The sequence below is a fragment of the Microtus ochrogaster genome, chromosome X (genome assembly GCF_000317375.1).
Source record: "Microtus ochrogaster isolate Prairie Vole_2 chromosome X, MicOch1.0, whole genome shotgun sequence".
In the NCBI taxonomy this organism is placed as follows: domain Eukaryota; kingdom Metazoa; phylum Chordata; class Mammalia; order Rodentia; family Cricetidae; genus Microtus; species Microtus ochrogaster.
This window is the reverse complement of record NC_022026.1, coordinates 41,983,616-42,011,604: the sequence shown is the minus strand read 5'-3', so window position 1 is coordinate 42,011,604 and position 27,989 is coordinate 41,983,616. Positions and strand designations below refer to the sequence as shown.

General features: G+C 39.7%; 1 protein-coding gene across 5 annotated transcripts in view; it reads right to left on the bottom strand.

The window, feature by feature from the left end:
• The window catches only part of Frmpd4 (FERM and PDZ domain containing 4), a 653,313-nt gene that overhangs the window by 121,992 nt on the left and 503,332 nt on the right, over window positions 1-27,989 (bottom strand). For all 5 annotated transcript variants that reach the window (XM_026784757.1, XM_026784756.1, XM_013350579.2 and 2 more), the window contains exons 3-4: window positions 16,576-16,736; window positions 11,400-11,502 (exon numbers count right to left, since the gene is read on the bottom strand). In XM_026784757.1, the coding sequence (XP_026640558.1) occupies window positions 11,400-11,502; window positions 16,576-16,736 (264 nt within the window). The remainder of the gene's footprint in view (window positions 1-11,399; window positions 11,503-16,575; window positions 16,737-27,989) is intronic.

Below are 27,989 nucleotides of genomic sequence, written 5' to 3'. Positions count from 1 at the left end.
GGGTGTGAGGACGGGGAGAAGGGTGGGAGGAGGGGGAGGGAAATGGGAGGCTGGGAGGAGGTGGAAACTTGTTTTTTTTTTTTCCTTTTCTCAATAAAAAAAAGATTGCAAACAAAAAAAATTTTGGACACAGGAGACAGTATGCTAGTTAGACACAACTTGACACAAACTGAAGTCATCTGAGAGAAGGGAGCCTCTGTAAGATCAAGTTGAAAGACATTTCCTTTTCTTCTCTTTAAAATCTGTTCTCTTATGAGACATTTCGAGTGAAACTTTACTCTTCCCTCATGGAGACATCATAGCCATCTCTCCTCTCTTCTGATTTCCATTAGAAGAGAATATCATTTTTCCCCATCACTTCACTTTTCAGCTCAGCCTGTGGATAAGGAACTGATATGACTTTATTTGTAGATAGAATCTTGGTAGATCATGTTTTCTTAACCACCCTGTCTTTTGACTGGAGAACTGAAACTGTTTGCATTTATACTAGTATACTAATCACTGATTGGCAAGGACTTATTGCTAGTCTGTTCACTGGTTTCACTCTTTCATTGTTCCTTTGTTCCTTTCTTCCTCTGTTTCTGACATTGCTTTTGACTTATTGATACTTTTCGATAGTGTGGTTTTATTTCTATCCATTTATCCTTTCTGTGTCTGCTAGAAGCTTTTCTTCTGCTGTTGTCATAAGGTTTGCAAAACATATTTTACAATTATAATAGTTTATTTCAAACAGATAGTAGACTTCAACCTCATAGAAAATTCCAAACATTTACTTCTCTCAGTATGCACAATTTTCTGCTACTTATATCAAACTTTTTCTTTTGTTATGTAATCCATTAGCAAATTATTATGGATATACTTGCTGGGATTAAAGGCATGTGCTACCATGCATAGCTTAATGCTGTTATTTTTGATTAGCTATTTTTTTGTATTTTAAATTTTATAGTTAAAAGCTATTTACACACAATCATCACCATGTATTTTAAATTAGAATTTAATTAGGTTTTTTATCTTTACTTGTACAGTTTCTACTTTCACGTATTTTCATGAAGTTTAACTGAGAATCCTTTTATGTAAAGTCTTAAGACAGGCCTGGAGGGAAGGAACTCCCTTCCTTAGCTTTTGTTTATCTACGAATAGCTTTTTTGAAGAAGAGCTTTGATGGGTATAGTATTCCTGGTTGACAGTTTTTCTTTTAGCACGCACAATACAGTGTCCATTCCCTATGGGCCCGCAAGGTGCCTAACGACCAACTTACTAGTGCGACCATTGAAATTCCCTTGGATAGCACCAACTATTCTTGTCCTTCTGCTTTCAGACTTCTTTGCATTTGTACTTTGGTATTCTGACTCTGATGTATCTCAGAGTGGGCTTCTTGGGGTGACCTTGCTTGGCATTCTTTGAGCAGCAGGAATGTCTATGTCCTTCCAAAGATTTGGAAATATTCACATTCACTAAATACTTTATCAACTAAATATTTTTTATCATCTGGGTTGAATTTATGATATGCTATAGGTTCCATATGCTTCCTTTACCCACTTTCCTTTTCTTATTGTTCTCTTAACTGGCTAATTTGAAACAACATGTTTTCAAGTTTGCTTGTTCTTCTGCATAGCTGTGTTATTATGTTGCCTCCCACCCCAAAATTTCTGTTTCAGTGTGTCATTCCTTGTTTTTCTTTTTAAGGCAGGGTCTAATGTATCCCTGATTGGCCTGAAACTTAATATAAAACTGAGGCTTGTTTAGAATTCCTGGTACTCCCCTACCCACCTCTTAAATTCTGGGGTTACAGGTATGTGCTGCCATGCTCACTTGTTTCATGCTTTTTGATAAAATATTTGTATATTAAACTTCCAATTTTGCTCTTGGATCATTTTCCAGGTGTCGTTTAGTTGTTTGTTTATGATTGCTTGCATCTCATTAAGATCCTGCAAGATGACTATTTTGAATTTATTTTCATGCAGCCCATAGAATTCCATTTCCTAAGGGGTTGCTATGGAGAGCTTCATTAGTTTTCTTTGATGGTGAATGTTTGCCTGATTCTTTATGATTCTTATAGCCTTGAGTTGGTGTCTGTGCATTTGAATGAGCAAATTCTTCTAATTTTTGGATCAGCTTCAGTAAGTAAATCCTTTTCGTGTTGGTTCTGCAGGCTAGCTGGATTTCCCCTAAGATGACAGTCAAGTGGCCCCGAAACCACACCATTTGGCTGCTTCAGGATCTTCAATGTGATCCACAGCAGTCCTGTTCTTAAGGTCTTTGGACAGTTTGGGTCCCATCTAGACCCAGATTGAATTTATTGTCTCCAGGATCTTGGTCAGTTGGGCTGACATTTAAAAAGAGTCATTCATAGCTGAGTTTTCAGATGATAGGCTCTGTATAAGGTATCTTACTAGGTTCATGGGATGGTTCTTACAAGGTCACTGATGAGAAGAAAGGACCCAAACTATTCTGAGAGAGGCTGAGATTTTTTTTTTTTTTTGGTTTTTCGAGACAGGGTTTCTCTTTGTTTTTGGAGCTTGTCCTGGAACTACCTCTTGTAGCCCTGGCTGGTCTCCATCTCACAGAGATCCGCCCGCCTCTGCCTCCCAAGTGCTGGGATTAAAGGCGTGCTCCACCACCGCCCGACTTAGAGGATTACTTTTTAATTCTCAGCTCAGACTGAGATCCTCAAGTTAGCTTCTGGAGACATAGAAGGACATGTTATTTATGAGGCCACTGGGTAAGCAGAGCTGCTCCTGGATCATAGTTAGGAGTGTCAAGAGAATTCATGGGACACAGTTTATCAGGTTTACCTCTCATGATATGCATTCTTTTGTTTACACTTGATCGTCCCTGTGCAGGCAGAGCTTAATTTGGGGCTTGGTTAAGATAGGATGAAGATAAGTCAGGGATTATCTCAGAAGTCTCATCTGGGACTGATGTCAGCAGGGCTGGGATCCAAGGCATGTATAGACATAACTACCAAGTACCCTGAAAGATGGTGCGAATGGAAGGACCAAACTCAAACAGACAAAACTCTAGCTAAGTCCATAGAACATGTTCATTTCCAGATCAGTAGCCATGGTCAGTATTATATCTAACTATATAGGCATGAGTACATCTATTTTTTTTAAAAAAAATCTTCCTCTTCAATCCTGAGCTCTACTATAGTTTTATAAACCCTATCTGTATCCCGAAGCTCCCATAAAAGTACTTCAGGTTGGGGTTGATGACTTCAGATGGAAAACCACAAGACCTCTTATCCAGCCACTTCACTAAGTCCTGGCTAGGGAAATATCATTATTATTCCTTTCATTACAATTACTTTTCTTACTAAATTATCCCTACTGCATTTGAGATTTATTTCCAATCCCAGGGCAATAGTTTAGAAATAGTGAATGTCTCAGAGTCCCAAGTCGCCTTCTGTAGCTAAATGGTCATGGCTATACACCAGTAGGAATAGTAAACATAACAAATGAAATAAGGCTGACGAAGGAATAGTTGGCTTCCTTCTTACAGAGGCTGGTACAAGCAGGGATATGTACCCTATTCAGCCTTTTGTCTTATTATGAGACTGAAATTTCTCCTGTTCTACAGCTGTGTTAGAGAACTGAGTTGCTCTGTGTTTGGCTTTTCAGTGCTACCTTCTGGTATTCCAGATGGGGAAGGAAGAGAGAAAGGATTTTCCAAGTCCGATGCCTAGGTTTTAAAACTGGGATTGGAGTCCAGGGTCATGATATATTGTAATAGATGAAGAAATTTTGTGTAGATTTTCCTGGCTGGAGGGAGAATTCTATGCCATTTTCAGGCTCTAAAATGGAACTTTAATCCCAAAAGACTAGTGATCAGGTCTGAGATAAGAGAGTAGTTTTCTTACACTGCCTTGAAGGGGCAACTTTTGAGGTTGTGCTTCAGGACAGCCTCCTGGGTGATAAATTTGTCTGTATCTGCAGGTTGGAAAAAGAAGTATTAATTGAAAGGTTTGAGGTTTTCAGGAACAAAGGGAAGTGATTTTACAACCATTTATCCATGCACGAATCTTCCCTTTTACTCAATGTTGACGGCTACTCTTTACCCCCAGAACTCCATTCTTGAACCTGACCTTTTATCATCCCCATGAAACTTTTCTACCCTCTTGCAGGTACATATACAATCCAACCAATTTGAAGTCTCCACCAGGAGGGCAAGGATCATGTCTTCTGTATCTATACATGTTCAGTGCTTTACATGGTGTACATAGTCAGCGCTCAATAACTGTTGAAGTCCAATAAACATAATTGGCTTGGCCTTCTTTGAGAGAATGAGGCCTGAGTCACAACACTTCTATGAACAATTACAGAATGTACTGTTTAAAAAATGTAAGAGATGTTTTAAAGTTGTTTTTAATTGTGAAGAGTCAAAGAAAATGACCTTTGGGTACCACTTCTTTAAGGAGGGATATGGTAACTTGTAGAGGGCATAGATTCCTCAACGATTTGTCTCCTCTGTGACTATAAAGTATAAGTTACTGTTAACAGCTTAGAAAACTATAAAACGAATGGCACTCATCTAATTTCAGTGCAGCAATTATAGTACTTCTTGAGATGGCATAAAAAAAAGAAATGTGGTTACTATAGCAGTAAATTAGTCTCCAAGAAACTCGTTCATTTTCTTAGGAAAAAAATAATAAATGTCTATAATAGAGTAGCCAAATGATAATGAAAATAATCCACAAAGAGAAGAATCTATCTGAAAACCAAAAAAAAAATCCATAAGTAAGTATGCAAAGGGGGGTGGGGACAAAGAAACAAGACTAAACCACTTAGACAAGCAAATAGATGCCAATATTTAAGGAGAGAATTTTATAGTGTTATTAAAATGATGAGTGTTTTTCTGAATTTCCTTAGTGGCTAAGAAAATGGGATATTTTATTAAACAGAAGGGGAATTTATCTTGTGTAAGATACAGACATTAAACCACATACTGGCTGAGGAGACCAGTAAAAGGGGGATTATTTGTTAAGAGCTAAACTTTTAGGTCAGTACACATTATGGCAGACGGATGACTAAACTTACGGCAAGGCACAGGAAAGTTTTGTAATGCATGAACACTTTCATTATTGGAAAATCCACTAGTCCAAATTTTTGGTTTAATGAGTTTTCAGATATAAGATGGCACTGTGTCATCATACTTGAATTATTTTGCTAAAATAAAGTTTCCCAATACTTCTATAAAGATAAATTTATCATCTGATGATTAAAAAGCAGCATTTTTAGGATCACATTTTTACTGTTTCAATTTTATTCAGATTCCCTGGCTTTTTATGCACTAGAAGAATTCCTTTCAAAGGATCTTTCTTTGATGTGTTCAATGTTGGGGCTTGTCTGTCTTAATTAACAACTTTAATTGAAATCATTACTCATAGTACTCTAGACTGCAAGTGCACTAATAGGCTCAGGTTTATTTCATTGATCCCTGAATTACCATTACCTGGATCTCTGTATTATATAGATCACAAGCATGGCTTTCAAATACTTCATAAATGAGTGAAAATTGTTTAATGGGCATGTATTCAATAGCTGCTATTCAAATATTTGCAGAATTTTGAGTTGAAGAACTTGGGGGGAATCACATAAGTCTGTAATTTTCAAAGGGTGCTTTAAAAAACCCATCAAATACACCACTGTCAAACACAGATCACGAGCCAAGCATTGCACAGGGAGTAAGGTATTTTTTTTTCTCATGGAACTTGTAGTTCAGGTCAAAGGCCCTTCCACATTATAATTGCTTCTCTCTCACATATCCATAGCATACCTGCAAATGAATACATTCACTACATTATAAAATGAGATTTAAGTGAATGGGAAACCCATAAGTTCCAAAGAGGAGGGAAAATGGACTCTGATAACTTCCATCCACCTGCTCAACGTCTCTGCATCTACTTCCTCAGTTTTTATGAAAAAAATGGTAAAGAACAGAACAGCTGTGATGCTATCTGGTATTTGGTTGTCTTCTGTGAGTTTGTGTTTTCTCCTCAAGTAGCTATCTTGTTGAGTAGGGAGTTTTGCAGTCTCTGAATAAGATGATTATGTTGATGAGAGAGAGAAAGAGAGAGAGAGAGACATATACACCGACAGAGAGAGAGACAGAGAGACAGAGAGAGAGAGACAGAGAGAGAACACTCAATTCAGACCTCCAAAGGATGACACCATAAAATAGTTCTATCAGTACCCCCTTTTTTCTTACCGCTAAAATCTTCATATCTGAGCTTCATAGCATAGGCAGTATGTAGGTGTGGGGAAGATAAAGGGGCCCAGGTGTGATTAGTATAGTGAGAAGAGCACCACAGCTTACTCAGATGATCCTACCAGGAGTAGTGAAATAAAAATACATCAATATTATTTCCCAACCTGACCTTCACTTCAGAGGGGAAAGGATGTTCAGAGGGGAAAAAGAGGTTTTGATTTACCTCATTTTTATTGTTCAAATTCTATTGCTGCATCAAAATATCTAAGAAAGCTAACTTAGAGGGGGGAAATACAAACTTTGCCTCATAGTTTCAGACTTTAACCCATAATTCGGCTTTCCTGTTGATTTGAGTTTGTGACAACATCATACATCTGATAGGAGTGCTTAGTGTACTGGAGCCCATTTATATTAGAGTGACTGAGAATCAAATAGAGACGAGGATAGGGTACTAAGAATCCACTCAAGGGAATACTTACAGTGATGTCATATTTTTCTCCTAGGTTGTAAGGTTGAAGAGATGCCTAGGGTATCAGTGAGATATGGTTTTGAGGCATTGTCTGTGAGGGCATTGCCATAGGGAACTAATTGAGAAAGGAGAGGCTAGCTGGAATATGAATGGATTGATCCAATGGGCTAGAATTCTGGAATGAATAAAACAGCCAGAAGGAGATAGCCAACTGAACTTCTACAGGCATGCCTCTGCTCTGCTTTCAGATCCACAAGCCTTTCCCATCACCACAGATCCCTCATAAAGATGAACTACAGCATCACAATCCATAAGTCAAAATAAACATCTCTTTAAGTTGCTTCATGTTCGGTATTTGTTCATATTATTAAAAAGAATAACTATAACTAAAAGACACCTCTCATCCTAGCAGTTCCATGGACTAGTTAGTGAGCAAGTATATATGCATATCTTGGGGGGCACATTTCCATCTATACCAGAACAAATATCATCATTTTTAAAAAGGAAATGGAGGATATGGTTTTGTAAATCAAAATCCAACCCCTTTCTCTTCAATTCCTCATGTTGAGTTTAGCTTGTTTCTAGAAAGAAGAGGAGATGTAGTTATGTGACAATGTTGGAGCCTTCAAATTGGTCATTCCCAAGTGAGAGTGTTTATGGGTTCTGCCCCAGATGATGTTAATGGTCAGGAAAGGACAATTTAATAGCACACAATTGAAGCCAATGATAGGAGAAAAATAGACTAGTCTCGGTGAATTGAAATTGCTCAATAAATACACATGGCTATTGGGAATGTTTTTCCGATTTCTGCCTCAGAATGTTGTTCTACTGGAAAACCATGGTACAGTTACAATGTGTGGAATGGTATTGCAATAGGTTAGTAAGTGAGGGCTTTAAGGCCCTTGAGGAGAGCTACCTTAGTCATCACAGAGGCTCCAGGCCTTGTCAACACTTCGTTTTCCCTTGAAGTGAGGAAGCTGGAAACATGGATGGGGATTTGATAGCTTCTTGATTGGTAAAATGTGTATGTTCTGATGTATCACACATTGATTATCTAGATCAGACACCGGAATAAAATACTACATGGTGAGAAAAAGGAAGGGAAGAGAACCAAGAATGATTTGTTCAAGCATGTCCACACCTTTACCAATTAGAAATACTGACGAGTACGAAACTCTTCCAGTTCCTTCCCCTGCCATTTGCATGTGAGTATGAATATGTATGCAGTGTGTGCATGCATATGTGTGCACATGCTTGGGAAGGCCCAAGGATAACATTCCCAGGTCTTTTTGGATCACTTTTCACCTTATTCTTTGAGCAGGGTCTCCTGACTGAATCCAGAGTTCATCCATCTCACTTGTATAGTTAGTTAGCTTGCTTTGGGCATCCAGTGTAACTTTCTCCTAAGTGTGGGATTATAGGTGGGCAACCATGCCTACTTAGGTTCTAGAGATCCCAACTCCAATCCTCAGGCTGGCTGTTTACACATGAAGAGCTTTAAAATTCCTGAGCCATCTCTCTGGAATCATCTCCCATTTAAGGGTCATCCCTTTGCTTTGATTTCTCCTAACACAGAAGATTATAAGGCTCAATGGTCCCAAGTTTACTATGTGAATAAAAAAATCTTCCCAAACAATGTTTCCAGCATAACAGAGACATGGAAGGCACACATGGTTCCCAGTTCAGTGTACTGCAAACACCATCTCCTTATCAAACGTGTGAGAGAAATTACAACTGCATTATGGAAAAAAATGTCTTTGTATGTTATTTAGGGCTTCAGTCTAAATTAGCTTAACCAAAGAAATGAAATCCAATCAGGTTATGCTATAAGAGTAGACAATATTTTCTGTGGAAGGTCTGATCGCAAGCACTTTAGACTTGCTGTGCCACATGATGCCCGCTCATCTCAGCCAGGGAGAAAGCATCCTTAGATAATATGGAAATGAACGAGTGTGGCCGCTTTTACAGTAAAACTATATTTACAGACTCAGAAATTTGAATTTCATATGATTTCCATGTGCCATAAAGCATTCTTCACTTTTCTTTATTCCAACATCATAAAATGTTTCATTTTGAAGGAAAAAAAAGCACACTGCTATCTCACAGGTTTTGTGAAATTACGAAGGAGCCCGAATTTGGACTTGGAGCCATTGCCTGCCATCTTGTCTTTTTAATTGGTCCATTTATTCTTTTACATATAAAGTCAAATAAAGTTAATAGTTATGTTATTTTACCTGGACAGTGCATTAAATGAGGAGGAAAGCAAACAACTTTCTTGGGGGGGGGGGGTAAAAAGAAATGTTTCTAAATGCCCCAGGTAAGATTGCTAGAAAGTGATCACACTTTTAGACAGCTTTTTCTCCATCTTTTTCCTGCAGCCAGCAATCCAGGCAGAGATATATTATTTCTTCTACCCTTCCGCAAGCACAAGAATCAATAGGACTAATCACACAGCTATGTACTCAGAGGAAAACAAAATGGGACTTCTGCCATTAGACATCAAGATAGCCCCCCAGGATACAAGCTGATAGAACGCTCAGCTGGATGAGACATGTCCCCTCTGATACCCACCACACACATCCCAAGATATAAGTGATCTGAAATGGCCTCAACCCAGAGGTTCTAAAATTAGCATTTCCGTAGTTCTGCCTTTCTGGTCCACAGAAAGATCTGAACCATTCATTCTCAGGGCAGGTTCCTGATACAGGTGAATGTGACCTAAGTTTCAGTGTTTGTCCCTATGGAAGAATGTTCTTTGGAGATCTGGATACTTTCTGAGTACAGGTATGAACTAGCCATCTGGTTGAAGGCTGTCATTATATTTGTCCCAGACTCATGAGGAATGATTTAGTCTGTTGAGGCTACTATAAACAATATTTTAGACAATGTAAATTATAAATAATAGAACTTTGTTGCTTAGGGTCTGTAGCTCCTGAAGTCTAGAACGAAGGTAACAGCATATTTATAATTTGGTAAAGGCTTCATCCTTAAATATAGCACCTTTTGGCATTCTCATATGGCAGAAGTAACCTGACAACCTTTCATAACGGTATATGTGAAGGAAAGTTCCCACAAAGAAGCCCCCTGCCACTCTTCGCCAGCAAGTAGACTTTCTGCAAGGCTGTTTGGCTGATTAGAACATTAATGGCTGTGGAAAGGTTGGGAAATTGCAGATCTAGAGCCAAATAACAATTTATCTTAGTCTATCTTTAACCTCCTAAATAGCTATTTCTTGTCTATCTCTGTGTCAGACCTAACATTTTGTAACTAACAGATAAAAATCTTTGGAATGTACTAACTTAATAGAGCACTAGCTTCTATCAACCGAAAGCTATGAGAGTTATCAGATAGTATCTGAGGCCACTAACAGAGGTTTCCCCATTGTGCTATTACTGCTTCTCTGATGTTTCCATCAATGTACTTGCCTTGATTTATGACTTTCTTTGTTCTATTAGCACAAAAACTTCATGAAAGTACTTCCACAATGGAGCATGGAATTTAAGGTAATGTAAAATCTGTGTTCCTGGGCCATGACCGCGTGATATGTGTCAATTTGGCTCCAGAATAAACTGTTACCCCTTTGAGGTGAAAGTTGTGCTTTTCCAATAAACGTATTACAATAGATATTAGGCTGCAAAATATTAATTTGGATCTGCAGAGGGCGTAAACATCCAGATCATGGCAACAACCAAGTGTTTGGGAACTGACAAAATTTTCTTAGCATGTGGACTTTTTTTTTTTTTTGCTCACGCTAAGACTGGGAGAGTTGGTCACTCTAAAATGACCACACCCACTTTTCTATTTCTCTGTCTTATTACCCATTTCCAAATTCTTCCAAGGTCACTTAACCATCCATGCCTTCATTGTGAAGCAGAAACAAAATTTGAGATCAAAAGGTTTCTTCCAAAATTTTTCAAAACACATAATACTTTTCTTAAATGCAGAGTTTTTTTTTTTCTGAATGAGCATGCATGTTGGGAGATCTTTTCTTTGGTTTAAAGTGTTGTGATAGCTTTAGCAACTTAGTTGACTTTAAAGCAGATTCTTGACTAGTATTTGGAAGGTCATATAAAATGTGGTTTCTGGTGCCCAATTAAAAATGTCACATAATAATCTTTGTCTGCAATAAAACTAAAATAATAAAAAATCATATTTCTTTACATCTTGGCTTTGTCCTAATTATACTTTTGTTTCAGTTGATGATTTCAAAATGAATCACTCAGGCAAGTATGAAAAAAAATCAGTGAACTTTGTGTATCTGTGGAATTATGTGTATAAAATTATTCATCACTTTATGCTTTATTTAGCACTTGCATTTTAATCTCCCTGATTACGGAAAAATCAATGTGTTAGTAATTCTGGAAAGAAATGAAATGCAACCTTTGACTATAGTAATGTAAATAGGAATCATTAAAGGTTTGAAGCTTTATTTCCCTTCCTTCCTTCCTTCCTTCCTTCCTTCCTTCCTTCCTTCCTTCCTTCTTTCTTTCTTTCTTTCTTTCTTTCTTTCTTTCTTTCTTTCTTTCTTTCTTTCTTTCTTTCTTTCTTTCACCAGAGGTTAGCATCACTGAATTATCTATAACATGAACATGTAGGCTCAGGATTCTGCCCTTCATTGGCCCATAGGAAGTTCTTTCTCTGCCAGATAAGGCATAAAACCTATGCATCAGTCTTTGTAAAAAAAAGGCATAATGAGGCACAGGTGAATGAGCATGTCACCTACCTGACCAGGTCGATGACCCGCTCTCTTGGTGCGGCACTGACTGGTTCATCATTAATCATTACAATCTGATCTCCTGGGATCAGTTTGCCTTCTGAGGGGCCTCCTGGAGACAGACAAGAGCGAAACACACAAATGAGAATTCCCGTGGCCACTCATCTGAAATTCCTTCTCCCTCCGTGGCTCATTATGAGCAGATGATGCTTTCAGTCAAGGCAAAACTCACTAACACCAGGGTGTTCTATAAGAATATATGAGGACTAGGTTGTACCCTGACTTGTCAGAATCTCTAGGAGTGGACTTGAGCATCTTCCGTTCTCTAAAATTCAACAGCAAGACTGATGCTACCACCAGTGCTTCCCACATCTATTCCTGTTCTTTATTTTGTTTGTGTGGGTATTTTGTTTGCACATATGCACGTACACTATATGTGTACAGTACCATCAAGTGCCAGAAAACAGAATCTGATGCCCCTAGAGTTATAGACAGCTGTGAACAGTTGTGAGGGTGCTGGGGATCAAACCTGGGAGTTCTGCAACAGTAGCAAGTGCTCTTAACTTTTGAGCCATTTTTTCCAACCACCATTGGTGGGATGGGATGGGAGCCAAGATATGTCTTCACATACACACTTCTAACAAACCAGGTACAGTTGGATTTGAACAAAATTGCATGCATTTGTTAATTTCAAGAATGGAGAAAGCACACTCAACCATAGAGTGTTAGAAAAGACTTCTTATTGAACTTGGCTGTGTGTTGAATACTCTTGGGACAGGTTAAATGAAATGGGGTCTTCTGCAGATTTGATGCTAACTGGATGTGGGAGTAGTTTCATCATAAACATCGAAATGATGTGCTTATGAGGTTAAATGAAGGACTCATGGGTCTGGGGAGATGGCTCAGTGGTTCAGAGCACTGGCTTCTCTTCAGGGAACCCTGTTTCAGTTTCCATGGCCATGAGAAAGCTCGCAGCTGTCTGTAATCTCAGTTCCAGGGGATCCAGTGCTCTGTTCTGGCCTCCTCCAAGGGCACCAGGCACACAGGTAGTATACAGACAGACATGCAGACAAACACATACACACACACACACACACACACACACACACACACACTAACAAATAAAATAAAATATATGAAGAAAGCAGACCTAGCTGTGATTAAGATTTTGAAAATGAATTTGTCCATGTATATATAGCAGAGGGGTGTGGTTGGTCAAATTTGTGACTTTAAGCATATTGAATGTTTGTGTCTATGCTCACAGTTCCTGATTCATCATGGTTAGTGGCATTGTCTGTTGTTGACATTTGACATCTAAGTTCAGAGTGGCTCACCTCTCTTTTGAACTTTTTGAACTTGTTCTCACAAAGCACAACTGTTTTGAAAATCCAAGCAATGAACCCAGATTATTCAACTCTTTGCATTATTTTCACTTATACAACTGCGTTACCTCCAAAACGCTGGCATAGTGCTGTTTTGTACTGTATCATTTTCATCATGTTTCCAGGGACATAGCGCTGGGTGATATGTGCTGTTCAAATATTATCTTTCTAATAAGCTTGCTACTCCTTTGTTTCACAATTAAAATGAATGTTTCCTGATGAGAACGAGAAATTAAAAGTCGTTTGGTGATGTGGGAGTGATTTCTTATTAATAAAGAAACTGCCTAGACCCCTTGATAGGCCAACCCTTAGGTGGGTGGAGAAAACAGAACAGGATGCTGGGAGAAAGAAGCAGAGTCAGGGAGTCGCCATGATTGTCCCACTGCAGACAGATGCAGGTTAAGATCATTCCTGGTAAGCCAGCTTGTGGGCTACACAGATTAATAGAAATGGGTTAGATTCATATGTAGGAGCTAGCCAATAAGAGGCTGGAACTAATGGGGCCAGGCAGTGTTTAAAAGAATACAGTTTCCGTGTAATTATTTCGGGTATAAAGCTAGCCGTGCAGGCGGCCGGGTGCTGGGGACGCAGCCCCGCTGCTCTTGTTACAACAGTTTGGCTATTCTCCAGCTACTGAGACACTTGGCATATATGCTACTTGATCTGTACCAACAATGTGTTTTCATGGGAGTGAGAGAATAGGGAACTGGAACAAGCACCCATATAAGTGATAGAAAACATTAATTTTGGGTATCTGAGAACTGAGCGTCAGTGTTTGCACATAAGGAATTCAGACTATGTGCAAACAGTCACACCTATTCAGTCAAGCAATTAGTTACAAGTCAAATGCTGGTGAAACATAGAATCAATTTCAGAGAAACGGTTTGAAGGATGGATATGAACTGTTTGCGAGAGAACACCACTCTCAACCAATAGGACGCAGTCTTATCTGCTTGTTTGATGAGACCAGGTATTGCTCCATAGCCCAAACTAGCCTGACACTCACTATGTAGCTCAGACTGGCCCTGAATTTACAGTTATCCTCCTAAATCAGCCCCTCAAGTTCTGGTAGTAGTGTCATGGCTTATGCTTTTAGATCAAATGGGAACATTCTTGATTAATCAACTTGAATCAAGGATTCTAGAAGAGGCAACACAAAAATCCTTCCAAACTAAGAAATAATTGCCTTCTTCAGAGAAGTGCTTTATGTCCTTTGCTCCGATAACTGGTTTGTGTCCTTTAGAAAATCTGGTCACATCACTGAAATCACTGGGACTCGAGCAGAGTCACTTTCATGAGAGTTTATTTGACCAACATCTTCACTTACAAAAATAACCAGAAGAAGGGCTCTTTGACCTGTTTTCACTTCCTTTGTACTCTCCTCAAAAATGTTTGCCATTACATGTTATAGCATCTCTGAAGCTGAGGAGAGTTCAGGGCATAGAAAGGGAGAAGTGGGAAGTTTCTGATGCTTACGATGTCTGCTTCTATGCAGCCAGAATTCTGTCTGTGCTCTGTGTGCTCCTGGTCTATGGGAATGCTGGTTTCTAGCAGCATGAGTTCAGGAATTCTCTTAGTTTTCTTCTCTATAATGCTCCCTATGTGTATGTGTGTGTGTGTGTGTGTGTGTGTGTGTGTGTGTGTGTAAGTGTGTGTGTGTGTTCCTGTGTACATGGATCGATTTTATAGAACATAAGAAGCAGTAATACTTGGAAAGTATAATCCTCAATGATTTCAGACAGTATTCACAGAGTCCTAAAATAGGATTCCCCTCTAATGGATTACAAAGTTCTGAAGACCGAGGCAGAAGCTGTGTGCTGGGACAGCTTGGAGTGAAAATACTCTTTTAATCCCCAGTATAAAGTGATCAGTTGTATTCGTGGTGCTTTCCTCGGGCAGGTTATGTCAAAATAATGGAAAATTAAAAATTTAATTAACTTAAAAAATCTATATCACCTCACTAGTCAACTTCTGTTTCTCACCGTTGCCTGACTAAAAGGCCACACACTTGAGAATTCAATAATAATAATCCAGAAGCTATGAAAACATCTCTATGTACCTCCCCCTGCTTACTAAGTTAGATGCTATGAAAATCTCCATACCATGGATAACACAGAGAAGCTGTATCCAACTCATAAAGCAAGGGCTGAACACGGATATCTGAAAGCCTAATAAGGGCCAGAGACAGAACTCAAATTTGGGTAACATTATGCCAGAATCTGTGGTCTTTCCTAAATGACATTTCTAAGTTTTGTGTTAAAGTATATTGTGCCTGTATGTGTATTGTAGGTATGTGTACATGTGTATGTGTTTGTATACACATGGAAGCCAGGAGTTGATTTATGCCTAATGTTTTCTTCCATCATTGCCTACCTGAGTCTTTGAGACACGGTCATTCACTGAGCCTGGATGTCTTCTAACTGGCCAATAAGCCCTTGGGGTTCACTCCACTCCTACCCTAGGCCTAGAGTTACTGTGTGTGCCACCATGCTTTGCCTTACATACAAACTTTTAAATGGCTATTGGGGATCTGAGCTCAGTTCCTTTTGCTTGTGTGGCATATACTTTATTCCACAAAACCATTTCCCTAGCCACCAGAATCATCTTATTGTGTGTAGGATGTTACTATTGCGTTCTGGTACTGATTCCCAAAATGTTCAGAGCAATGACAAAGATAAGTAAGTGTCTTTTGTCTGAAAACAGGTCCATATTCATTACAGTAAATTCATATATGTACCTAATAAATAAATAACCAAAGGTGATAGTGATTGTTTCAGAAAAAGTCAAGGCTGTGTTGATAGTGGGGCAGCTGTATATCCTCATCTGGGCAATGGAGATAGTCTATTGTCGTATTATAGAATTTAAGAGATGTGACATGTACTATTAGTTAGCATCTGCTGTGTAAAAGACCATTCCAATAACTGTTTCTTCTCCCATTTGTGGATCGTTAGGATGATTCAGGCCTGGCTGAGGTGAGTTTCAAATTACAAACTGGCTTCAACTGAGCTTCCCCAGGAGTTTATCCCCGAGTTGAGACTGAAGGAGTAGCAGCCTCTCCAGGAAAGCATTCCTTCTTATGGCAATGACATAGTACAACTGTGTCCATGCCTCCTACTGCTTTGGTCATATTGGCCAACGTGTCACTGGCCAAAGTCATTTACTTGGTCCATGCCAACAGCAGTGGAGCCAGAAAACTGCCTGCCTCTAGTGAGAAGGAAAGGGTGTGTATACTTATAAAATCATTCAACTGTCCCGTGACTAAATAATACTGTAACTTGAAACCGCACTGTGTTTTCCAGCAGACAGTTATCTGCACTGCGGTGCCTGCCTGTCATTACGCGTAGCTCTACACTCAGAAATGGTGCCATGGCTACCAATGATTCATGACTGCTTTCCCCAGCCCAAGGGATAGGATGCACTGGGCAGTCTAAAATCTCCTTTGAAATCAGGCATGGGATGCAGGTCTGTAATCCCAGATTTTTGTGGCTGAGGCAGGAAGAGTGCCATGAGCTATAGGCTAGGCTGGGTTGCAGACAGAGTGCCAAGCAGATAGGCCAACATAGCAAATTCTGTCTCCAAAACTCCCCCAACACACACACACACACACACACACACACACACACACACACACACGCAAAATCAAGCCCATTTTGATGACACATCTCTGTCTTTTGTTGGCACTTTCTCTGCGTATTGGAAAGTATTGCTTGGTATTCTATTCACAACCCAAGCACCCACAGAACCACATTGAAGCCACTGCGGCCAGCTGCGGCAGGAAGATCAGACTTGGTGTGGACACTTACCTGGTGTCACCGAGCGAACAACCACAGGTTTCTCACTCCCTGCCACGAAGCCAAAGCCCAGCACAGGGTCTCTCCTCATCTCCACCTTCCGTGGAGCTGGAGGGATGATTTGGCAGCCGGCAAACCGAGGGTCATCAAATGGGATTGCCTGTGTCATGTGACTGTAGAAAACATAGGAAAGAGAAGAAGGTATCAATGTTGGGATTAAGCATTGGCCTTGAAATCACATGCTTCTTTGTTGGAAACTTATCTCTGGCAGACAGTAGGAAATATCTAGAACTCAATGTCATCTTTTCTGCCCTATGTAATGTCCCTTGGGAACTCTGTAATATCCACGCTAGGGTGTTGCGTTGACTATTCATTCGATGTGGAATGTTTGTCCTGCGAATATCTGCAGGCCTCACCTCTGCCTCTGTCAAACTTCTGTTCACATATCACCATCTTATAAAAGACTACCTTACAATACTATTTTAATATGGTTTTTCTAGGTCCACACTTCACCAAGCCTCCTTACCTTTTTTTTCCTCCACCATGGCACTACTTACCTATAAATATACTACAAAAAGCATTTATGCTTATAACAATTTTATTGCTTTGTTCTCCACAACAAAATGTACAGTCTTTAAGGACAAAATATTTGCTTATTGTGTGCATAGAGCAGGGGGGGGGGTGAAATCAGGGCCTCCTGTGTGCCAGATAAAGGCACCATCATTGAATTATAGCCCTAGTCTTCTGAACTTAATTATAGTCACTGATTTACTAAAGAACCTAGAACTGTGTCTGATCCACAGCAGGCTCAACAATAAATTGAACTAATAAGCAGGGGAAAATTTACTTCTTTTTAAAACATTATCAAGTTATAGCTGAAATGCTGACCTACAGTCTCATAAAGTAATGAACATTTTTGTTGGCAGGTAGTATATAGGGCACTTGAACCTAGAAAAATTAAAATAATATGGATGATGTTGGTCGTGATGGGCTATCCTGCTACCAAATACATTCTCCACTCAAAAGAAACTGCTAATTTAGCTTTTGGCATTTACTTTAAGGAAAAAGATGTGAATGATTGAAATGAATTTTCTCATTAACACCTCCATTTATGAAGTTATAGTAACAATTCAAAATTGAATATTCTATAACATTTGAGATGTATAATTCTCTTTAGTGGTGTAACCCCTACTAAATTGCCTTTGTTCCAAAAATAGCCTTCCACCCACACGTGGGCAAGAAATTCTAACTAAACTCAGTGATCCTGCAGAAAGAAGACATGAAAGTACACGGGGAACTTAAGAAAAAACTGGCTCCAGCAGGAAAAGGAGGGGAATGAGAGAGGGGGCATAGGAGGTGAGAAGGCCTAAGATTCATGGTATAAATGTATGAAACCATTTGTATGAAATGTATAACCAATAACACTTAAAAAATAAAAATACAGCCAGGTGGTGGTGGCACACACTTTTAATCCCAGCACTCAGGAGGGAGAGACAGGCAGATCTCTGGGTTTGAGGCTAACCTGGTCTCCAGAGTTGAGTTTCAGGACAGACAGGGTCACACAGAAAAACCCTGTCAAAAACAACCAAACAAATGAACAACAAGAATAAACTAAAAACAAAACAAAAACCCTTACAGTGCTTTTGGCTCTAAGTCTTCTCACAGAATAAGGGGATAGAGCAGTCATTGACATCACCTTTGTCAAGAAGAAAATTAAGATCGAAATCATGAAGTATATCATTGCTCAAGGCTCCCTGGCCAAAAGGTCAGAGAATCTGGTAAACGACCAGCTCCCACAACTCTTACTGAAGTCTTCTGCACAGCAATTGTCCAAGGCAGCTTTCTTTTAAGAAAGAGCTGTTTGCTGAACAATAGCAATCTCCTTTAAGAAATGCTAGCTCACATGACTAAAATGACTGACATGGGCTTAATTCACCTTGATTTTATTTGACAGTTATTTAATTATTCTGTATGTATGCATGCATATGTGGCTGTACCGTGGTGTACATGTGACGGTCAGAAAACAATTTGCAAGAGTCGGTTCTCTCCATCTGTCATGCAGGTCCTAAGGATAGAACTCAGGTCAACATGCTTGGCAACAGGTACCTTTATCCACTGGGTCATCTCTCCAGCCCTTAATTCACCTTAAAATATCTTTCTTTAATGAGTAAAAGAATATCTTTTTAAGTACCTTGGATGCTGATGTTCTATATGCAGTCCAAATATAATAAAGACAGATAGGGAAGGAGGATGCATGCTGTTCTTCAGTACAATGAATGAGAGTTAGGGAAGATCAACACAAAACCTCTGGGATCTGCCCTTTAAATATATATATATCTGTGCTAGTAAAACACGATTTTAAAATCCCCTTTAAACAGAATGTAACTGCTTGAGACGTGGAACACTAGGACAAACAGAATGGATAAATGTGTCATATGCTTTGTATTAAAGCCATCTGCTGGGGCTGGAGAGATAGCTCAGTGGTTAAGAGCATTGCCTGCTCTTCCAAAGGTCCTGAGTTCAGTTCCCAGCAACCACATGGTGGCTCACAACTATCTGTAGTGGGGTCTGGTGCCCTCCTCTGGTCTGCAGGCAGACACACAGACAGAATATTGTATACATAATAAATAAATATTAAGAAAAAATAAAGCCATCTGCTTCATGATTTAACTCTTAAAGACCTTTCTGGGATGAAAGCTGTCTGGCCCTCTTCAGAGTCTCTTTGCAAAAGCAATGACAGGAAAACAGCTGAACACAGGAAAGGGGCCATGACAGTGTGTGTGCCCTAGACAACAGGAAAAGAAGAAACATATGATTTGGCTAGCTTTTTTGTAGTAGCCTTTGGCAATTAAATTGGAATATTTTAAACATCTGTGGCTTGATTAGCTTTTTTCTAGTAATAACAATAAAGTAACCATAAAGGCTCAATACATCATCCATTCAATAACTCTTACATTGTTATAATTTAATAACATGACAGCTATTAAACATCAATTTCATACTAAGCATTGTTTATTCTAAATGCTTTCCATATGTTAGTTTGGTAAATCCTTCAAGACAACCTCATAATACACTCATTTATTCATTTAGCCAATTTATCAAATACCCACTGGGTTCTCTAGTCTGGGAATACAAAAGGAACGAAAGCAGATGAAAATAAAATGTTCATATTAGGTTATGGTTAATTCTAAGAAAAGAATAAGCACAGGGAGTGTAGGCAGACAGCTGCTGAGTGATGATGCCACAAAATGTTCTACCAGGGGTCAGGCCAACATCTGGGTGAGCTGTACTCAGGACACGGGGACGTTGAAGTTCAATACCTGGAAGTACAATGTGCCTCCAGAGAACAGAACATGTCTAGTAACTTGTAGAGTCCAATGAAAGATAGAGTGGGGATTTGGAGCAGTAATGGGTAAGTAAAGTGATGATGGTAGTGATCCTACAGAGATTGCAAAGGTTCACGGTTCAATTAAACCATGAAGTCAATGGAAAGTGTGAATGTTAGCAGTGTATTCAGCTATTGTGTTGACAACATAAAGGAAAGTACATAAAAAAAGAGAACTCATGGCCCATGGTATCCCATCCCTTTTGACAGGTCATAATGGCTCATACTTGGAGGAGAGTGATAGATATGGCAGAAATTGTGGGACTTTTAATAATGTTGGAAGCCATTCTGACAGATCTATGGTCAGCCTTCTGCTATGGACTCTTTCTCCTGCACAGACCTTTTCTCCACGTGAATGGACCATGCATGTCCTAATGCATCTTCACTACTGGAGACATGTCTTCTTCCAGTTTGCTTAGGAAACAGGTATTTAAGTCTAGGGTGGACATGAAAACCAGCATGGTTGTCTGTAGTAAGAATTTGGAGCCAGATGACTTGGCTCTGGGTTCTAACTCCACAGAGTCCTAGCAGTATGTCCTTTGTGCATCATTCAGAAGCTGATGACAGTGATTCTAACAATCTCGATAAAGAGCTGTGCAGATCAAACAAGACATGAAAAGCACTTACAAAATGTTGGGCATATAGTAAGTGCTCGCAACACACTAGCTTTTATTTTTACCTTTCTGAAGATTAATAAACAGAAAGGAATAAATTTCTCATGTGTGTGATGAAAGCATTCCATGGTAAAATTTAAAAAAACAATTGTGCTGGCTAGTTTTATCACAACTTGATACAAGTGAGGGTTGTTTTGGAAGAGAGAACCTCAACTGTGAAAATGCCCCTACAAGATTGGTCTGTGGGCAATTCTGTGGTGTATTGTCTTGATTGGTGTGTGCGGGGTTCATCTCATGGTGGGCAGTGTCATCCTTTGGCCAGTGGTCCTGGATGCTATGGAAATCAGTCTATATAAGCCAAAAAGAGCCAACCAGGAAGCAGCACTCCTGCATGGCCTCTCTATCAGTTTCTGTCTCCGGATTTATGGCCTGCTTGAGTTCCTGCTTTAGCTTTTCTCAGTGATGGAGTGTGACCTGGCAGTGTAAGATGAAATAAACCCTTTCCTCCCCAAGTTGATTTTGGTCATGTTATTTTATCATAGCAATAATAATAATAATAATAATATAAACCCTAACTAAGATGCTGACCTACCATTTCAAATATTTGTAACCCAACTCTTTGAGTGAAATGCCTCATCAACCTCAGGCAAACTCCAAGGCTTTCGATTAAACAATTTAGATCAATTGTAATGACAAAATGGATACAAGTAGGACTTGAGATACCCAAGGCAATACTAGACCAAGGACACAGAAGAATAAAAGAAGATAATCAGAAAACGGTAAACATTCCTTGTCTGTGTTTCTTGGTCACTAAGAACCATGAACTACAAGGATGGGGGCCGAGCTGAGTCAAGAGAAGTGTTCGTTTCTGTTCTGAATGAGAGCTGAGGCAGGAGGGAGCCTCTGTTTCTTAGATACTGCTTTTCCCTGCGTCAGCATTGTCTCATGCTCTACCGCTGCTTCCCACCCAAGCAGTTTACAGACTCAGTCACAGGCACAGTTTCTGTTCGCTGCTAGTTTTAGCTTTTGGTATTTATTAAAGATTTTTGATCCTCTTTATTTTGCTTGTACCTTGAGGAAGATCTTCTGATAGAATTACCATTTTCTTACTCATCAGGTTACATTTTTAGAATTTTAACAATCTGAAAGTTAGCACTTTCTCTTTTTTCAGTAGACATATCTGCACTAAAATATCCCCATTCCATACAATGTCAATCTGATCTTTGTAGCAAGGAAAAATTGGGGAAACCTGAACTTGCAAGATTTTTTTTGTGAGGATGGTGGAGAGTTTTTATAAGTAGCTAAAAGGCCACATTGTTTCACCCCTTGAACATGCTTCAGTAAATTCTAATGCTGAGACTAGAAGAATGCAAGCGATGTGCTACATAAACCTTCATTCCTGTGCCAACGTCCTCCAGTAAACGGGTATAGATAAGTCAGGAATCTATGACCTGAAAAGAAAGGCTAATAATTGAGGTGGAAAATGGGCTTATCAGGATTAACTAAAGAATCTTGCTCTTTCTTGGGGATTTCATTTCTAAAGGGACAGTGGGAATCTGGCTACTTGATTTCTCATGACAAAAGGAAAGGAGTTTTCTTGAATTCTAGGAACTTTTGCTCCTCAGCAACAATAAAAGAATCATAAAAAATTGCATTGACTGGAAGAAAACCTGTAGTCTTTTCCTGGACTTGATAAACCCATTTGCGTCAGCAAGATCTTTTTGTTGAAAATGTGCTGAGAGGGAAGATTCTAGAAGGGAGAACCAAATTTAGAAACATCACCTTTGGTGTGAATATCAAGGTATCTGACCAGGCACGTGATAGCAGATTGGTCACCTGGGAGGTTAAAACTTGAACCAAAATGGATATAAATAAGCATCTGTGTCTGTGTTTAGCCGAATAAGGTCACTTTAGTACCAAGAAAGTCCAGTGGAGACTTCAGGAGAGCACCAGTCAACAGCATCTCTGTCCTAGCAGCACTGCCTGTGTGGGAGAGCAACTTCATCGTTCTTCACTCAGCAGGATGTGCCTTGCCCACCAGATGCCACCATTCTTCCCACTGCCTTCCATTACAATCAGTGCAATTTTGCTATCCCTTTACCCCCAAAATGTGACATGGATGAATCTAGGTCTGACAAGCACAAATCCTTTGTGTATTTGTGCAGGTGCATTTGCTGTTCTGTCCCCATACTGAAAAGAGCTAAAGTGAGCTTCTGTCTCTTCCGCCTGGTCTCCAGAATGTACACATGAAAAACAAATCAGTGTCCAGGCTTCATTGAGAAGCCAAGGGTAGCAGAGCTGCCTAGCCCATCGGCCAGATTAGTCATGTGAATGAGGGATAATAAATGGTGATTGTGTGTCATGACACTGTACTTGGAAGGTGTTTGTTATGCATCAGAAACTCATTTACAGAATCTTTTTTTAATTTATTTATTTATTAAGGATTTCTGCCTCCTCCCCGCCACCGCCTCCCATTTCCCTCCCCCTCCCCCAATCAAGTTCCTCTCCCTCATCAGCTTGAAGAGCAATCAGGGTTCCCTGACCTGTGGGAAGTCCAAGGACCGCCCACCTCCATCCAGGTTTAGTAAGTTGAGCATCCAAACTGCCTAGGCTCCCGCAAAGCCAGTATGTGCAGTAGGATCAAAAACCCATTGCCATTGTTCTTGAGTTCTCAGTAGTCCTCATTGTCCGCTATGTAAGTCCGGTTTTATCCCATGCTTTTTCAGACCCAGGATAGCTGGTCTTGGTGAATTCCTGAAAGATCATCCCCACTGTCTCAGTGTGTGGGTGTACCCCTCGCGGTCCTGAGCTCCTTGCTCGTGCTCCCCCTCCTTCTGCTCCTGATTTGGACCTTGAGATTTCTGTCCGGTGCTCCAATGTGGGTCTCTGTCTTCTTTCATCGCCTGATGAAGGTTAATATTCAGGAGGATGCCTATATGTTTGTCTTTGGATTCACCTTCTAATTTAGCTTCTCTAGGATCGCGAATTATAAGCTCACTGTCCTTTATTTATGGCTAGAAACCAAATATGAGTGAGTACATCCCATGTTCCTTCTTTTGGGTCTGGTTTACCTCACTCAGGATAGTGTTTTCTATTTCCATCCATTTGTACGCAAACTTCAAGAATTCCTTGTTTTTTACTGCTGAGTAATACTCTAATATGTATATATTCCATACTTTCTTCATCCATTCTTCCATTGAAGGGCATCTAGGTTGTTTCCAGGTTCTGGCTATTACAAACAATGCTGCTATGAACATAGTTGAGCATATACTTTTGTTGTATGATAGGGCCTCTCTTGGGTATATTCCCAAGAGTGGTATTGCTGGGTCCAGGGGTAGGTTGATCCCGAATTTCCTGAGGACCCGCCACACTGCTTTCCAAAGTGGTTGCACGAGTTTGCATTCCCACCAGCAATGGATGAGTGTACCCCTTTCTCCACACCCTCTCCAGCAAAGGCTATCATTGGTGTTTTTCATTTTAGCCATTCTGACAGGTGTGAGATGGTATCTTAAAGTTGTCTTGATTTGCATTTCCCTGATCGCTAAGGAAGTTGAGCATGACCTTAAGTGTCTTTTGGCCATTTGAAGTTTCATTTACAGAATCTTATAGTCACTGCTTTCAATAGCATTAAAAAAAAATCTCTGAAGTGTTGCCTTTCAAAGGGAGTATCTCTATGGACCCATTCCTTTCATCATTCACAAATAAATATATAGTAGTTGGCAGTAACCGCAGACACCTGTAAAAGGAACCTATCTCCTGACTATCCCTGCAGTGTATTTGGTGGGAACGTCCAATAGCCCTGACAGGCTTTAGGTAGTCTGTCTTAAAATGGAAGCTTTCACTAAAAGTTCTAAGCTAAACAAACCAGACTCTCCAACCCCAGAAAAAAAATCAACCTGGAAGGGACAAAGTCAGCAAAGTATGCATTGTTAACGTCGATAGATTACAATAGAGAAATCATGATGTAGAGGAGATTATATGACAAGGTCTCCATCACGTCAACATTACAGCAATACTGTGGCAAAATAATATACCAAAAGCATTTTGTTTGCTCTTTTTCCTCATTGAGATTTTGCTCGACCAGGTCGGAAACAGAAGATACATACATTTATTTCAGTTTCAGATTTGGAGAAGATGCTTTTACTGGGGCTCAAAAGAAAAGCGGACTACAGACCACTCTTCCCTGACCTTTTTCCCCTGAAGGTATGAATGACTTGGTGGAAGAAGTTAAGGTTGAAGAATCTAGTGAAGCGGTGGAAGCATGAGAAGGAGTTTGATGCTTTACCTAGGAATGCAGCATGACCAAAGGCTGAGTGTAATGAAATGGCAGAATCAGTAAAACTCAAGGGACCACACAGATTATCGCAGGAGTGGGCAAAGGGAAAGGAAGACATTGAGGTCTAATGGAATTTCTGCTCTGCACGAGATCCTCAGACATTTTGAATATTTGACATGATCCTATCCAAATGGCCAGCCCATAGGAGTTCAATGCAATGATGACATGTATATGTAGCAGATTAGAAATGAGAGACAGATCATATGAAGGTAAGGAGATGTCACAGATCAGAAGAAAAATGACTAAGTGACCATACTCTGAAGGGATGCAATGTTAGGGAGTTCAGGAATTCCTGCTATTGAGCAACCCAAATCTGCCTGCATCCAGAGCTAACACTGGCAGCTGGTTTTCCAGAAGCCAAAGGGCACAGCTACTGGTACAGTTCTGTTTCCATGTCCTTGGGATCCATCTCTCTTACCATGTACATGTTTTCATACTCAGCTCCTTGTTCTGAGCAAGTCTCAGTCCTTGGGGATCAAGGGAGCCAGAGGGAATCCTTCTGTTGGACATGAGTTAAATGTTTTTTAACAGAAATAACTGCACACAATGGATTGTCACTGCACATAACACTGTGTCTCCTGCTTTTTGCCTGCATGAGCATGTATCTCGTGGGCTCACAAGAATTTAACCTTCACTAATCAATTCCACAGGCCACTGTCAATCAATTCCCACAATGTGTCAGGAGCACTTAAAGATTCAAAGCTGTTTCGTCAAGCTTAGAAACTTACATAGTTCTTGAAAGCCCAGAGAATCCAGCATGATTAACCTTAAAATCACAAATAAAAGACTTTTGTTGGAGAATTTCAGAAGGCTTTGGAATAAGCAGGGCTTCTCTGCAATAGGGTAGGCTAAATATGAAAAGTTCAGTTCATTCCAAAATAAATTACAGATTTAATGCTGCCCAATAAGGAGATGTGAACAGCCCTTTTTAAGAAATTCAACAAAATGAATTCTAAATTTTAAATGGTATTATAAAAGAACACTGAGTGAGAAAAATTTCTGTGTAGTCTGTTATAAAAAGGCAATTCTTAGAACGGTATGATACAAGCAAAAATACAGAGAAAAAATGCAGTCAAAGGAGTTGGAAAGATAAAATTCTGTGCAAACATGGCGACCTTGGATCCCAAGACTGTACATCAAAAACTGTGCGATGGGACTCAAAAGACTGCCCAACAGTTCAGTGTCCTTATTGCTTTTCTATGTAAGACCTAAGTTTGATTCTCAGCACTTACATTAGGTGACTGACAACTACCTCTACCTCTAACTCCAGAGGATCCAACACCCTCTTCTGGCCTCTGTAGGAACTGCACACACACACACACACACACACACACACACACACACACACTTATAATTAAAAATAAAATCTTCCAAAAATATCCCCTGTAGATAATGGCGCCGCCTTGTGGTCCTGGTGCTGAGGAAGCAGTTTCATGAAGACTGCTGGGGCTTAGTCTGTGTGTTGAGGTCCAGGTCAGTGAATGACCTTGCTTTATTTAAGAAGATGGACAGCATTTGAGAATCAACACCCAAGGTTGATCTCTGGCTCCTACACACACAAGCATGTTATAATACCCACCCCCACGTACAAAAATAATGTAGCTCTGCTGCAGCAGCATTGACCACAACAAAGTGAAGCTTCCAGGGTAAACTTAGAGGTGGCCACTCCTGAAAGAATTCAGTGAAACTTATGGTAACAGAGAAACCTAAGTAGTTTTTTTTTCTCTTTTTTTTATCCCCCCCCCCAAGTGTTTTCACCTGCCAACAATGTAGTTGCTTTTGGAACTAACCAGTAGAATGGCTATGGAAATTTATTGTCCTCCAATAGAGGTTGTTGGCTACCAGCCAACAGGAAACTTTACAGAGTGCTCTTCTCAGAATAATGGAGATGCTTTAATAATGAGTAAGAAATTATTTTTCTTTCAAACAAACTTGGATTGTGATAAGCATGCAGGGAAACAGATGTTTGGATGTAACAGTTGTCTAATTGTTTTATTGAAAATTATGCAAATATGTACAGATAGAAGCTGCAGTCTTTGAAAGCTTAGAAACGGATTTTTCTAACCTGCTTAAAAATCTTCCAAGTGAAGCATTTCAGTGGATTGTGAAATCATTTGTTAAATATAGGAAAAGGCAGCCTTTTCCATATGGTTTGTGAGAACAGTTGATGGGTTTCAAAGAAGTTTCCAGCCAAATTCCAATAAACTCCTTTGCAGAGATGAGAAGAAAAACCAAGCACCAAGCGAGAAGCCCAGCACCTCCCTTTGTCCACTTGCCTTTTCATCGTTTTCTGTGACTCCTATTCTTTCCCCAGTGCTTTGGCTCAGCTCAGGGAAAGAATGAAGCTACACTCACATTAGGCAGTGAAGTGATGAAACCAGAGATTTAGTAACATCATCTCCAGACACTTTGCCTGTCATTTAAGACACTGAATAATTGAATTCAGCAGTGATACCAAAAATGATTTTAAGTGAGGAAAAAATGTCTATCTCACTTTCATTTTACCTTGTTTTGTTTGTTTTGTTGTTCTTGTTTCTTTGGTTTATTTAGAGGCCAAGTCTTGCTATGAAGCCCAGGTTGGCCTTGAACTTAAGATCTCTCCACCCCAGCCTCTGTCTGGTGTTGACACTATAGGCCTATTCTACCACCCTAAGCTTATTTCATCTTTTTAAAAGCATCTCATTTCAATATATTTTAAAGATGCTTTAGAATCCTCAATACATTCCTGGCATTACTTACTATGAATACAAGTGGGCTGGAGAGATGGCTAAGTAGTTAAGAGTATTTGCTGCTCTTTTAGAGGACCCCGGTTCAACTCTAAACATGAACAGGGTAGCTCACAAACATTTCTAACTCCAGTTCTGTAGGATCTACTACCAGGCATGCACATAGCATACAGACATACATGCAGGCAGGCACTTAAAAAATAATAAAAAATAAATACATAAGAGAGTAACTAAAATTTTAAATTAATATATATCTGTAGTTGTATATACTCAATAAAGGTATGAAAGTGAATTAGAAGATTTTGTTTTGTATGCTTCCGAGAGTTTCTGGCGTATGGTGCAAGTCCTGAGGGTGGCTTACATAT